This window comes from Magallana gigas, chromosome 9, assembly GCF_963853765.1.
Source record: "Magallana gigas chromosome 9, xbMagGiga1.1, whole genome shotgun sequence".
Classification (NCBI taxonomy): domain Eukaryota; kingdom Metazoa; phylum Mollusca; class Bivalvia; order Ostreida; family Ostreidae; genus Magallana; species Magallana gigas.
This window is the reverse complement of record NC_088861.1, coordinates 15,335,042-15,351,339: the sequence shown is the minus strand read 5'-3', so window position 1 is coordinate 15,351,339 and position 16,298 is coordinate 15,335,042. Positions and strand designations below refer to the sequence as shown.

The 16,298-nt window shown below is 32.4% G+C and overlaps 3 protein-coding genes across 3 annotated transcripts in view; 2 read left to right on the top strand and 1 right to left on the bottom strand.

Annotated features, from left to right (window-relative positions):
- The window catches only part of LOC105343022 (mucin-5AC), a 156,921-nt gene that overhangs the window by 16,339 nt on the left and 124,284 nt on the right, over positions 1-16,298 (bottom strand). The gene's annotated exons all lie outside the window — the stretch shown is intronic.
- On the top strand, positions 9,557-12,435 carry LOC117686447 (piggyBac transposable element-derived protein 4-like). Its single transcript, XM_066071301.1, has 5 exons — positions 9,557-10,589; positions 10,797-10,911; positions 11,688-11,786; positions 12,010-12,073; positions 12,292-12,435. The coding sequence occupies exons 1-5, from the start codon at positions 10,106-10,108 to the stop codon at positions 12,433-12,435; spliced, it is 906 nt and encodes a 301-aa protein (XP_065927373.1). The 5' UTR covers positions 9,557-10,105.
- On the top strand, positions 13,357-14,805 carry LOC136271343 (piggyBac transposable element-derived protein 4-like). Its single transcript, XM_066071202.1, has 2 exons — positions 13,357-13,556; positions 13,721-14,805. The coding sequence occupies exons 1-2, from the start codon at positions 13,437-13,439 to the stop codon at positions 14,291-14,293; spliced, it is 693 nt and encodes a 230-aa protein (XP_065927274.1). The 5' UTR covers positions 13,357-13,436; the 3' UTR covers positions 14,294-14,805.

Here is a 16,298-nt window from a genome sequence, read left to right as displayed (position 1 = left end):
GAATGTGTACGCACGTGGAACCATTTGCCGGATGTCTCATATGGACACAATAGTGATCGGCTTCGGCCGATCACAAAAATTAATGTAGAAGAACAGCTTATGAAGGATATAGTGCGATCTCTCAAAGAACAAGGGACGTTATTGGCCGAAGAATAATGACCCCCGTAGAATAATGACCGGGGGTCATTTTTCGACGTAGAATAATGACCCCCCTAGCTGAAGAATAATTGGATTTTTCTGAAGAAAAAAGACCCAGGGGTTATTTTTCTTCATGTTAAACATGAAGAAAAATGACCCCCATAGAAAAATGCCCCCCCCCCCCCCACCCGTATCCAAGATATGACCTTGAATTTACTTAATTTTTCACTCTGTTCAACTGATTTTGAAGTTATAAACTGAGAATTTCTAAATAAATCGCTGTACATAGTTTTTGATATCCGTAGCAAGCACACACAAAACACTCTTACATTGCCACAAATTGATTGTTAACAGTTATGTCACTTCTCTCGTTGACATACGCCGGGAAATGACGCAAATAAAGAAAGATTCAATGAGGATATTGTGTGATAGTTAAAGAACAAAATCATGAAATAATAATTGTTGTAATAATATAAGCAATATTCATCGGTGAATGAATTGTCAATCTTAGCATGATACATGTATATATCTTCATGGAAAGAGACTAAGGGGGCAGGTAACGTAGGAATATGAATACTTCTAGTCTTATTTACATTTCTTGAGGAAATTGATTTTTAAAAATCAGTTTGCGTTAGTTTTGTTTTCTTCTACCTAATACATGAACATCAATATTCTAAACATTTGTTGTAATGGTGTATTTGTGATCATGAATAGACTTGCACTGATCGATTATAATAAGAAAAGATTGTTTCTTAAAGCGTTGATAAGAGGTTAGGGCCCATGTAAGGGGTTTATGTCTCCCTTGATTTTGATCACACGATCTTTATTGTATCCAAAGTTACCAATGCTTATACAAACTATTGATGCATTAATTATCTTGATATTAACTAAACTTACTAAAGTATGCCGACGATAAAGTAAAATATATTTTCTGTATGAGTACTCTCAGTACTTTGATGATTTTCCTTATTGGCCGTTTACCTCTACTGGCGTAATGGCTGATGTCAGTGCTTACTACATTTAGCTTGTTTATTATGCCTTACAGTGGAGTAAACTTTTCATAATTTTGCTTTCATCATTGATTCTGGGTGATGCACTTTCATACCCAGCAGTTTGTAATAGTGGAAATCCTCAATGGAAGTATTATTCATGAACAATATGAAGAATATAGAAGATGCGACGGCGAAGCGCGAAGATGCGAAGACGAAAGTGCAAAGTTGCGAAGGCGAAGAAGTGATGCTACTATCGCTTCTTTGCCTTTGCAACCTCGCACTCTCGCCTTCGAATCTTCGCACTTTCGCCTTTTTAGCTCACCGAGACGAAGTCAAGGAGAGCTTATGCTATACCCCCGGCGTTTGCGTCAAAAGCTGGTTAAAGTTTTTGTTGCAGGTCCTGTATCTAAGCTATTTCTTGTCCTATCTTCACCAAACTTGCTAACTTCACCTAACCTGAATGGATGGTGTGTCTTATAATACAAATGCACCTGACACGCTTGAATGCTGAAACTGAGCCATAGGTTTATGATGCTTGATGAGGTTTAGTTTTTTGAACAGGTCACATGTTTGATAGATGATAGCTTGCATAGTTGATTTAAAGATATTATATATGAATCGCAGAGGTTGCCTCAGATGCAGAGCCTGATCTCCATTACATGTATCAAGGATGCTAAAGAAATCTCCTACCTCACTCAAACCTGCTTGATAGATAGATGTGGTTGTTGTTAAGTGATATAACATGATTCCTATGATAGAGTATTGTATGATATGAAATACTATTGTTTAATAGGATACAATATAATACCATATGTTATATTGTCAAAGGTTATTTAATACGATACAATATTGTATCATTTTTGTTATTATTTCATGATATAATTTTATATCATTATATTGTCATGTATAGTATTGTATATTATGATACAATATTGTATAATATTATAATTATTTAATCACATGATACTATTACATATGATATTGCAATATATAATAATGCATCCTATAATATAATATTGTATATTCTATGATATTGTAACATACAGTATTGTATAATATGATATTAGTTTCTGTAATATAGAATTATATTATTTTCATGCATTATAACGAATTCTATGATTGGTGCTTTTGATATCACGTGTCGAAGTATAAAAATGCGAATTGACCTATACTTTCTAAAAATAAGCTTTTAAAAATCGGATTGACCTGTACTTTCTAAATAAAGATAAGGAAAATTTTGATCTAATGTTAAAATGAATTTGATTGGCTGGCGTGATTCACCCCAACCAATCAAAATTTTCTCCGCGTAAACAAACAACAAAGATGGAAGTTGCAAACGTTAAAGTGAGAGGTCGTTTTGCGACAATTAATTAATGACGCGGAAATGAAAGTTATAATGAAACATGTTGATGCAAGGAACACTATAACAGGGAAACTGCAACAGCCGTAAAGCTTTTTTGGGAATATCTCGAGTCGAAACTTCGTAAATTGCGAGTGCGAGAATTTAGACGACTTGCTAGCTAAATTTTACACGAAAGCTAGAACGAAGAATGGAAATATGTATAAAGAGACTTCGAAAATAATATAACGAATGTAGCCCTTTCGCTCTTATATACAATATAATCTTCGTGCTCGGTCGATATGCTTTTCTGTGAAGTCGATATATCTATGGATCGACCTCATCAAAGGGCTTTATTTGTATAATATCAAATGAAATTGTATATATGACATTGTAATATTATAAAATATCGTATCATACGATATTGTATAATATGATATTGGTTTATATAATATATTATCATATCACATGAAATTGTTTTTTATGATGTTGGCATATATATTATTGTATCATATGATACATTATGTATAATATAATTGAATTATATAATATTTCATTTTATCCCATGATATTGTATCATTTGATATAATACAATGTTGCATCAAATAATATTGTATCATATTATACAATATAGTATTTTCTATCAAATATGATACAGTATCATACAATACAATATCATACCATATTATATAATATAATATGATTGCGCCCATGAGAAAAGGGTGCTTATGACATTTTTTGCACATTTTTAGATTTTTACATAATTGAATTAAACACATCTTAAAGTTGTCATATCTAAAATTTTATGGCTATACGCTTATTCTAAGTAGAGTTTTTTGCCAATTTACAGTGATGCATTTTCAATAGGAAAATCATGACGTCGTGTTTCACATACACAACGTCAACAATCATTACTGTCAATTAGTCGTTTAATAAACGTAAAATACAGCACTTTATTATCAGTATCTTTTCACATTGCTGCATATAGTTGTATGCTTGCATCTATGCTATTCATTTATTTCAGAAACAAAGGTTTGTTCTTATTTCTACTGTCAGCGTAGTTGTCTGCCAGTGAAAAGTGATTATTCCAAAAAAAAGTTGTTTAGTTTCAGTTTATTTGAGGATATCAACGAGAAACTAGTTAGTGACGTATTGTATGTGAACATATTTCATGTACATAAACACTGTCTTTTCCAAATAAACAGTCAATAGCTAAAATATATTAGTAGCTTTTGTTCTTAAACAACATAAATTAGGTGATTTTCGTGACATTATTAAATATATCATATTTTAGTAATGAACTTTGAAAACAATATCAGAAGTAACATATTATACAATTTTGTTTAATCATGATCCATTGCACAACTTATTGATACGATTATACATGTACATGTAGTAGCAGCATTGAACTATTCTTTCACCACGGTAACTAGACTTTAACCTGTATATTCACAGATAAACACAATAAGAAAAATATAGTTAAGTCTGCCACTGCTGGGATCGAGCCCTTTACACCACCCTTCCTGTTCAAAAGATTTTTTCCATTCGACTTTATGCAGAATTTATGGAAAAGAGCGCCCTTTCCCTGGATCGGATGATATTCACCCCCATCCAATATTGATAAATTTCACATAATTTAAAAAGGTATTTTTTTAGTGTATGTGGGATAATTTTACTTTCCGGTCGCTTGTAGACATGTTTTTTTCGAACTACTGTGACTGTTTTTCTACAATAATTGTTAAGCCCCCCCCCCCCACCACCTTTGCTTATTCACATTTCGGGCGTACCCACACCTAAAAAATAACATCCAGACGTGTGTGACTATTCCACAGCAAATACGTAGGTTTAGTATTATAGAGAAAACATGCAGAATGCAGAGATTGACTCCGTGTTTTGAATGTATATTTCACCATCGGTTTAAGATAACTTTTAACCGTCCATTACCCATAATTCAATGCTTATGCATGCATATAAATACACCGTCAATGCGCTGTATTCAAGCTGTATAATAAGTCTTTATGTATCCTACATGTACATATTTCAAAATCATTTGTAAATTTTACACACTTCATTAAAGCCGTAAATTATTTAATGAATCCACTTCATCGACTAAAATAAAAATGTGAAAATGAAGCCAAGGTTTGGACGGGATCGTGAAACCGTCTGATATTCTCAAGTTCTTCAGTAATTGTCACAAGAAAATGAATATATATCGAGATTGGTTTTGACGATTACAAAGTTATTGATTAATTAATGTTAATCGGATTAAAAAATAAGTTCCGATAAAAAAATATGAGGTAGGTTCAAAGTTTATAATATTAAACAGTTTTTCCGATCATGATTTATCGGTATTAAAGCAGAAAATAGCGAGTCAATAATTTTATGTACGGTTGTAAAAATATGAGCTGTAATTATGATGTCAAACATTTTTAGTTATACATTCTCACTAACTACTCATGTTTGGAAAAATATTCCGAACTTTTGCGACACCGTAGGTACTGGCACGATAACAGTTTCTCACTTTTTTAACCATAATGCGTGCGACTTAAAGAATCTTGTATTTAAAATCATGCATGAACATAATGTACAATTTTGCTTATCGTCTAGCTTTTGTTTGTAACGTATATTTAGAAATCATGTCAATGTATAATTTGGAGGTAATAGTGATCACTCTTTCCTTTTATCTATTTGGTACTATTCCATGACCATTTTTGTTCTGGCTCTTTGTTTAAATATATAACTTGAAATAGAAAGTTTTAATTTTTTAAAAAGTATGAGTATGATTACATCATTTCTGAATCATTCTCAGGAACCAACATACAGATAGTGACTTTCTGCATTTTTAAATTCACTCGTGTTCATTACATTGAATCGGACCACTAAAGATTTTGACTGTTTAACACCTTTAAAACACATACAACAGTATTAAAAACAAAATCGCCGATAGGAACATGATAGGAACATGAAATGGTGTTTTTATTAAGTTGTAAATTAAGTTAACTTCTTTGTTTATGATCAAATCTATATTAAGAAAATTAATTGTAATTCATAGCTCTGTTGAAACTGACAGGACTGAAATAGACACGCTCCGTTTATCAATTGGTCGAAACATTAATCGACTTAGCTAGGAAAAATCTGGACTGCACGAAAGAATAATGATGATGTCAGACTCAACCTCCCATTTAAGATGATTTACCCTTTCCGTTTATTTAACATATTGATGTACATTAAGAATGTTTTAGTTAATTTTACCTACTCTTTACGAACAATTCATTAATCTGTTAAAATGAGGTTGTAAATAGAAACCAAAAAATACTTTCATTGATGATTCATACGGGTTATGACGGTAGCGATCATCGCAGAAAAAAATTACATAAACCGTTAGAGCGTGTTATGTTAATTATATTTATTTATTTATTTTTTATTTTATTTTTTTGGCAATGTTGCCACCTTCATATCGTGCATTAATCCCCAGAGAAAGCATTTATTTGTTTGATTTGGGCTTACTATACACACCCAGTTTTGCCTCTTTAATTCATAAAAAAAAAACAGTTGTGAATCATAGCTTTATAGTTACTGACAGAGCTGAAACCCTCACGATCCAGTTCTAAACATTAAATCGATCGGTCGAATAAAAATCATGGGCAGAGATAAAAAAAAATATATATGCGGAAAAAGTGAGATTTAGCGCATTTTCAACAAATTCCCATGGCGCCTTCTAAAAAATTGATTACATTCAAGACTACATAGGAAATCGGGGCCGTTAATATATTTTTTTATCTAAAAACAATTGATATAACAGTAAAACTTCAAGCAAGATATTTCATCAAAATATATAGGGTAGAAATAATTAGACTAGGCCTCGTTAAGAATAAAGACAAGGAATTGTATTTTTTAAGGGCATATCCGATACATTTTGTAAATGTAAATGCAGCGTTTTATTTTATATTAAGAGTGTGTGAGGAAACACAAACACTTGTTATCTAAACTTATGAGAAATTAAATAATACAAGTATTTACCGAATCGGTGAGATGTGTGCAGAACTGCAGACTTTCATCTGTCTTATCTTTAGATAGATGTTTACTGTCTTCTTTCAGCTTGTTTAACCAGAAATGTTTCTACTTACTGCATTTTTAGTAATTTTTTAGAAAAGGATTTAGGAAAATAAGTTTAAAGTTAAAACAATACCGGCAACGGTACTTGCTGAATTAGGCGATTCAAGTGCATGTATTTGTTAGGTTCAATGTTTTTTGTTTTTGTTTGTTTGTTTGTTTTTTTTTTTTGCTTTCTTAATCCACGCACTATTAGTGTAGATTTCTACATATATTTAAACGAGAGGAATTAATATCCGCGTAAAATCGCGAGAAGCGTATCTCGCGAATTTTAAAATCTCGCTTTTATATTTGGACATATGTAACCTACATTAAACTATGATAAAAATTCGGCATTCGCGATTTTATGTTGTCGCAATTTGATGGAAAAATGCTGAATCGCGGAATTAAGTATTCGCGTAAAATAAGGGAATCAACAGTATATGGTCTGAATAATGATTTCCTTTCTTTAAAATAAGATTATTTTTTTTATGTGTGATGCAAATATGTTAATATCAATGCGCTGTAAAAAACAAAGGGGGGGGGGGGGGCGGGGTGAAGCAGACACATAAAATTAATAGCAAAATATTTCTGTAAAACTTCACCAAATCATAGCCAATTTGGAGCAATAAGCTAATATTGAGAAAAACAGAAATACATGTAGTTAATCAAAATTGTGCACAAATAAAGTATAAAAAGAGATTATTTAAAATAATGTGAAAACTAAATTTAGAAAAAGGTATAAAAACTATACGTGATGAAAATGAGAGGTTATATATTTTACGCTTTTCAGACGACGTTATGACTTAACGTCATGTTTGTGACGTTATTTCTCTGTTTTGTCAAAAATGCCATAAGCACCCTTTTCTCATGGGCGCAATCATATTATTTTCATGCATTATAACGAATTTTATCATTGGTTCCCTTGATATCACGTATCACAAGTATAAAAATGCAGATTGACCTGTACTTTCTAAAAATAAGCTTTAAAAACTCAGATTGACCTGTACTTTCTAAATATAGAAATAATTTTGTTTTAATCTTGCGAATTCTTCTTTGGAAAATAATATAACGAATGTAGTCCTTTCACTCGGTCAATCCCTAGATATATCGACTTCACAGAAAAGCATATCGACCTCGCTCTTCGTGCTCGGTCGATATGCTTTTCTGTGAAGTCGATATATCTATGGATCGACCTCATGAAAGGGCTATATTTTTATAATATCATATGTTTCAATGTTTTTATGTATTTTTGCAATATGATATTGTTTTATGTTACACTATATTGTATTATCTTTAATGATATTGTATTATTTGATCAAATTCAATAATGTATAACAAAATACCATGTCATATCATACATAACAATATCATATATCACAATTTTTTTGAACGGTATTTAATGGTATTATATGATAGATATTGTAAGTATGGTAGGATGCAATTTTTAATTTTATATCATTGTATTGATTAACATATGATCATATGATTATCATACAATTTTTTAACAGATGATATACGATATTGTGTCATAACAGAATCCATGAATATCCAAGATCATAAAGGATGGTTTTCATAAAATATGATAAAGGTGGTCTCATAAAGGTGATTCCTAATAAAGGTGAGGCCTCGTCTCGGTGAGCTTTGTAATGTGATTACCTATGTTTTATAATTGCGGAGCTCTCTATCGTTTAAGGATCGGAGGCATATTTTGGAAAATTTATTATTATAAAAATGATAAAATTAAATTATCCAGAGGGATAGGGTCCGGACCCCCTCTCCCCTTTTACTGCGTGAAATTATTAGTATTAAATTTTCCGGGGATACGGACCCCCTCTCCCCCTCTACATCCATCCATGAGCAAGGAATGTCGCATAATGAAATTAGAAAGTTACTGTGTTTGGTCCACGGTAAACAGACGGCTGGTAAGTGACAGGAGCCTGGAAGTGCATATGTACACATTATGGTGGACATTAAATTTTGCGTGGAGTAGATAATGATTAGACATAGCTAGCACTGGTAAACATATATGTCACATGTACACATTAAAATATTCATAAACATTCATAGTAAGCGCAATGGCCTAGCGCATGCATACCAATAATAGCCTGAATTAATCGGAAAACCTTGGCGAGTACGGTGCCTGCATTAAATTCTATGTAAAAGACCGAGACTTGCTGAATGCAAAAAGGCGAAGGCGAGAGTGCGAAGATGCGAAGGCCAGAGTGCGAAGTTGGTAAGGAGCGATAGTAATATCGCTCCTTCGCTTTCACACCTTCGCACTTTAGGCATCACATCTTCACTATCGCCTTTGCAACTTCGCATCTTCGCCCTAAGGTCGAAGTGGCCCTATCGGAACACCATAGATATATGTAAATGTAATTGTTAAAGAGGCATGGTCACGATTTTGGTCAAATTGTTTTTTTCTGTTTTCATTATTTACAATGCTTAAGTAAAGCATTACTACTGATCAAATGAAATTTGAGGGTCAGTTGTTAAGTTATAAGCAAGATACAGGGCTCAAAATTCTTTGTCATGTTAACAAGGCTCGTGCCCTGTTGTTGTTTACATAGGTTCAATATACCAGTAAAAAATCTTTTTCAAGTTGATTTATCTATCTTCTTATTTATTTTAAGCATAAATAAACAGTTCCTTACTTTTAACACATTCATTAGGTCTAAAATTGGAATTTTCACTTCAACATTCAAAATGTAAACAAAAGATTTGTTTACATAGCAAAGAATTGCAAAGTCTGCAATTTGCTTATAAATCAACTAATGACACTCAAATTTTAATTTTAATGCCTTACTGAAGCATTGTGAACATTAAATCGGAAAAATAATTTTTGACTAAAATCGTGACCATGCCCCTTTAACCCTTTAACCCCCATGGACGCATTTGGACGCACTTTGATAATACATGTATTAAAAGTTTAATTACTCGCTTATTTTATATCGTATGATAAAGAACCATATATCAAAAGAAAATACAAATCCTCAGGAAAACAGGAGTAATTAAAGAAAAATGATTAATGACTTACAAAATAAATCATAGTTAAAATTTAAAATGATTTTAGCTCTTCATTTTGAATGCGCATTGTCGGACAAGGGCGGCTTTTACAGCTCGAAAGCACCGATTTAAATAAAAAAAAAATCCCCGTAATTTTTAAGTAAACAAGTAACACCACTTTTTATAACATCCTTGATATTTTTTATACATGTTTCATGTGATGTTTTTAGAAGAACAAAATTATAAACAGGGTTCAATAGTATTACGTTGTTGTACATATATTTTTTAGTTTTCATTCACGCGGTATAACGTGTTAGGCTAGTATCGATTGCATTACGTATTTATATTTGTAAATAAAACTAAAATGGACCAAGCTAGTAACTGCTTTTTATAATCATATATATTTTGTCAACATTTTATAAAATACGAAGTCTTTTGCCGAGATCATAACAAGCTGAATTTATCTCCCTTTTCCGTTACTACGCTACAGTGTAAACATTGAACAAGCGCGGGATTTCCGAGTTTGACAGTAGAAATGGAGAATAGTTCATCGGATGACGATAGCGATACCTTGTCTGAGGGTTCAGATCTCCAGCTATTTAGTGAACATGAATTTTCATCGGACACAGACAGTGACGATGATTCACAGCAGACAGAGTCATCAATGGAGCCTGACAGCCAACAAACAGAAGCAACTGATGATGACTTTTGGTCTTACGATCTCCACCCAGTGGACATAGCACCATTTACTGAACAAGTAGGGCCAGATCATACTTTACTGCCTGACGATGACTTGTTGAAGTATTTTTATCTTATGATAAACGAAGATTTCTTTGAAACCGCGGCTCAGGAGACGAACAGATATGCAGAACAGGAAATGACTCGCAAAGTTTCCCGCGATTCGATTTGGTACCCCACAACTAGCCCAGAAATGAAAGCTTTCTTTGGACTTAACATTATCATGGGAATAAATCATTTACCTCGCATCGATATGTACTGGTCGGAAAACCCATTTGTTGGTAAGTAAAATATATGATTTGCATTGCATATATTGCAAGAAATTCACTAAGCTTATGAAGCCGCTTGTACGATATAAAATACACAAAATTATATTGAAAAAAAAATAGAATAACAAAAAAACCACAAAAACAACCTGCCACACAGAAATAGAAAATTTAAATAATATACCCCCTAAGAATTAATATTTTTGGTTTTCATTCTCCCAGGAAATGAAGGCTTCAAGAAATGCATGACAAGAACAAGGTTTGAAAAATTGCTGCAGTATCTGCACATAAATGACAACCAGGCTCAAGCACCTGCTGGATCAACGAATTATGACAGGTATCATACATGGTTTTGCTTTGGTTTATACAAAACTAAATTCTTTTTGTGAGGGAACTTGATTTATTTTTGTTTGCTATTATTAATTTTTTGTAAAGATTGTAAAGACACATTTGTAAAAAAAAAAAAATTAGCAAACAGAAAAGCGTGTGCTAAAATATTCACATTGAACAAATACTGGAAACAATTTTTATATCATTCAGTTCTTTTGGTAATAAAACTTGGTCCCGTAGTATGAGTGATTCCAACCAACACGTGCATTGCACAGGGAGAAAAGTAAAAATAAAACCTGATGAAATATAAACTGGATCATTTTATCTTCAAGTTGTTTGAAATTAATATATATTGTATTTGGTTTTGATTTTTATAGCTTACTTCCATTCACATACCATTTCACTTAGAAAATAACATGATCAACCAGATGTTAATGGCATGTCCTAAGTCACAATCAGTGATTCAGTATTAGTAGAGTCTTGGCATGTCAAGTTTTAGACCATGGTTTAGAGTTTTGACTGAAACCGAAATATCAAAACTAGAATACAAAACTACTTCATGTAACTAACTTGAACAAGTATATTACATGTATACACGGATGCAGAAATTCTGTTTGCCAGGGAAGGGGTGGGTGGGTTCGAAGATCTATTTTTAGTTACGGTACTTTACTATGTGAACTATATAACTTAGAATTTTTCAAAGGGTATGTGGGCTTGCAGTTGAAATCCTCCACCCCGCCCTCCCCAAATACATTTTAGAATACATGTTTTATTACATTTTAGACTTCATAAAATAAGACCACTTATCGACATGACAAGAGGAAATTTCCAGAAGTTTTACAAACCAGGGAAGTGTCAGAGTATAGATGAAGGAATGATAAGGTACATGTCATGGCATTTCATCCTTGCTCTTTTTCTATCCGCTTTCTAAACGCAACTTGTTAGGATTATGCTAGTGAAAGCTGCTTGGGTCCTGGCCTTGATTTCCATTCAAGCCATATATTTTCATGATATTTATATGTTCATTCTTCCTTTCCTACCACATTACTTTATCCAGTATGTATATATTTGTCTATATTATGATTCAATTCCTATATTCTTACAGGTACAAGGGACACCATTATGCACAGCAGTACACGCCAGGAAAACCAATAAAGCGCGGTCTAAAGGTATTTCAATATCTATAACTTTTGTAATCTACATATCTTTTTTTAAAAACCTTGGATACCCTAAGTGATCATTATTTTTTTTTAAATATTTTATAAGTTTTATTTGAAAAACCCAGAAAGTTTACTGACTGTCTGACACTTTTTATGTGAAATTGAAAAAATATTGAAACATTTAATATCATAAATTGTTATGACATGGAAACTTTTTTTTCATGTAGATATGGATGGGATGTGAACCAAGTGGCTACACCAATGATTACAGAGTGTATCTTGGTAAACATGATTCAATGTGTGGCCCATCACTAGGGGAACGAGTCGTCAAACATTTATGCAAGCCATTGAAGTGGAAAGGTCATCAATGACTTGTTATGAACAAAGGTTATAAAAATTTCAGAGTTTATGCACATAAAATTGCTGTGACACAGGATAGGTTTTCTCAGTTGTGTGTTTTATCTAATTTTTATTTTTGGGAATGGGGGGGGGGGCAACTTTTTCTAGAGATGCATGAAATGCTTGAATGCTACTTCATTTATTTGCAGGAAATGTGACACATTTATGTTCTTGTGAAATAGAAAACTTTTGTATACTTCTACTATATCTCTACCAGTATGTCTCTGCTATATTGACAAATATGTAAACTAATGGCAAAAGTTTTGAATTACAATCATGACCGTGTTCATACTACTCCATTTTTAGGGGATTATTTACATATGTTTACATTCTCTCATGTCATAGTTGCTCGAGACTGAAATGGGAATGGGTAAAATATTGTCTCTGATTATTAAATTAAGTTTGATGTCTCATTTTGAAATGACTGAATTTATAAAAGGAACATACACTTACGTGTCTCGTGCATGCAGTCATATTTTTAACGACTTTATAAAAAATCAGAATCTTTTTCTTAATCTTATTTTATTAAAATTTTGAAATTAAGGTTGTATGGGACACTTCCATGTTGTGACGTATTGTTTATCGAAATAAACAATAAAACCAAGTGTAATTATATAAGTAGCTAGTTTCTTTCCCAATATTGTCACCTAACAGCTTAGCGCTGTGAGTTAGAGGGATTGCTACGAATCTGAAAGTCATGAGGTTGAATCCTGCTTGAGATTTTACAATTTTTACCTCTCAGATAGAATATTTTTTAAAGCTATTTTTTGGTTAAATATTGTAATATTTGAAAATTTTAAACCGTTGAAAGTATGTCAATTATAATGTATTTTAATCCACATTAATATTGACAGATGTCCCATACCACCTTAAGTTCATTATATTGTTGGTTTTCTTTTCCTTCAGATATTTCACTTCTATTCCTCTTCTTCAAACTCTTGAATCCTACGGTGTTTATGGTTGTGGGACTATAATGGCAAACAGGAAAGGGTTTCCCTCACAGCTGAAGAACCCACACCTTCCCGAGAGAGGAGATGCTGAACAGATGCAACATAATAACCTTGTTGCCACCGTATGGAATGATGCTAAACCTGTACGTAGTTTTTATGTGGTAAAATAGGTGTTGTATTTGTAATAGTCTAGGTTCAGTGCTTATCTGTTTTACGTGAAAAAAATGGATATTTGCGAGAGTAAACATGTTTTCAAATGATTCCAAAAGACAGGTTTATTTAATTTTTCATAAAAATTTAATCTCAGGTTCACATTGCATCTACAACATCTGCCCCTCTAGGAGATGGCCCAGCTCAAAGAAGGGTTCGGGGTGGTGGTGTTATCATCATTCAGCGCCCGCCTGCAGTTGAGCACTACCAACAACACTACTATGGTGTAGACAGAACACAACAGTACAGATCCAAGTGTCCAGTTGGCCGTCCATCCAAAAAGTTTTGGAAGTATCTGGTCAACTATATTTTTGAAATTTCTCTGATCAACACATTCCTTCTTTGGTTTGAAACCCCAGGAACAAGAAAACCAACAAAACATTTCTCTATGGTTGACTGCAACTTGTCTATCGCGGAAAAACTTATTGGTGATTTCTCTAGCAGAAAGCGGGCACCTTCATGTGGAAGGGGAGTTGCAGGTATTAGTGTTGCTAACATCAACCGGCACATCAGCACAAAGTTGACAAGACCGCGAGGAAGATGCAAACAGTGCAAGAAGAATGGCAGAAGAAGTGACACATTTTTTGGTTGTAGCATTTGTAATGTACATCTGTGTAGAGGAGCTTGTTTTCAGGCCTATCACACTTATCATCACTTGCTTATGGAATAGGTTTATATATCATGTAATGTCTGTTTATAATTGCATGTTTTGTTCAAATAATATGCGTTTACTTTATTTGGTGGCTCCAAGCACTTATAAAATCTAATCCACTCAAATGGTTTGCATTTTTTCAAATGTGATTTTGTCATGTACCATGTATTTTTAAAACCTAAATCTAAAAAATAATCTAAATATGTTATTGAAAAGAAATAAACTATTCATCACTGTGTGTTGGTAACTGTTGCCATGACAACATTTTAATTTATGTACATGTATTTCATATTTCTATTGTATACCAAAGCTGAATTCTTTATTCATTGATTTTCTTGAAAAATTTATAAAACTTCTTCGTTTCTTTCCATTTGAATTTTGTTGTATTCATAACGAAATAATTTTATTGAGATACCTTAATAAGCTTGTGGTCTTGTTGCTATGGTAACTATTGTTTCTGCATTTTCAAGGATGTATAATTAAAAAAATATATATCGTCGGTAACATTATATACCACATTGTAGACTGTTATTGCCACTAAAGACACACTTTGAAACTCTATTACAATTGTTTGTTGTTACTTTTATTTTGATCAGAAAATGCCAAATGTTGCGCAAAGCAACATCAAAAAAGTTGTTTTAAATTGTTTTGATTAGAATTCCAGCTGTTCAATGATACTTTACAATGTATTTTTTTGTAGAATATTCTGTATATTACTTTATCGTTCAATATGGTATCAAAATATTCCACTATTCAATGAAAAATCTATGAAAAAATATTATTTTATGATTTAAGCCCAAAACGTTGCCATGGTAACCGCATATTTGACTTTTTGTTATCAAATTTAAAATCTGCAAAAAAATGTCTTTCATTCCATATATAATTATTTGATTAAAAATATAACCAGTATTAAGTTAAATTCAATTTGTTATTATATAACTTTATCTTGGTATATTGTGAAAAGTTCTGGGGGTTAAAGGGTTAAGATAATAACCATACCCCAATGCAATACGTCAATGTCTTGTTATAACGGAAGTATTTTTATTTTTTCTAAGATATACCCTTTCTTTCACTTTAAGTTTATTTGAATATAAATTATAATTTATGTTACTTTCTGTAAACTGCAGCAGTAAAAATTACAATAGTGTAAAGACTATTTCACAAATGATAAAAAAAATATACTGTAAAACTTTAATTACAAGTGGGTCATTATTCTACAGGGGTCACTTTTCTTCATGTTGAGTGTGCTCATTTTTATGAAAATGACACTTATTCTTCAGGCAAAGGGATCATTTTTCTACGTAGAATAATGACCGGGGGGTCTTTTTTCTACGTAGAATAATGACCGGGGGTCATTATTCTACGACGAAAAATGACCCCCGGTCATTATTCTACGGGGGTCATTATTCTTCATTACACCGGCCGTGTTTCAAATATGCACAGCATCAAACATTTTAAAAAGCATTGTATTCATCAAATCCAATGGTATATAACTTATATATGTGACTTAAACATATATATCATTAAATGTATGCTGAAAACTGTTCCATTTTTAGCAAAACGTCGAAATTTTAAGTCTACCTGTGTTGTAAAACATACCGGTATTTGTGCATGAGTTTCGGGCTTGTGAACCGAAGATAACAAATTTAAATTTGCATGCGTTTCATTTCAATTTCATTGAACGTTTGAAATTATAAGTGTTTAAATACAAAATTGTATATATTTCCGCCTATATGACTTACAAGTATATACTTCTGATGCATTATATCACATTGCATCTTTTCTAATCAAGAAAATTTCTGTTGCTTTGAGATACTATTTCAAGGTGTAGTGAGTCAGTCACATGTAAATACAAGTACCTTACGGCTTCCATTGGTTATTCACTAAAGTACAGGAAGCAAAAGCTTTCATAATTTTTCTGATAACAAGTCTTAATTTTAAATGCATTAACAATGAACTCGAAGAAGGTAGGGGAAAAGGGAGAGGGGGTCTTCGACTCTCTGAAAGTTTGATAAGCAATCTC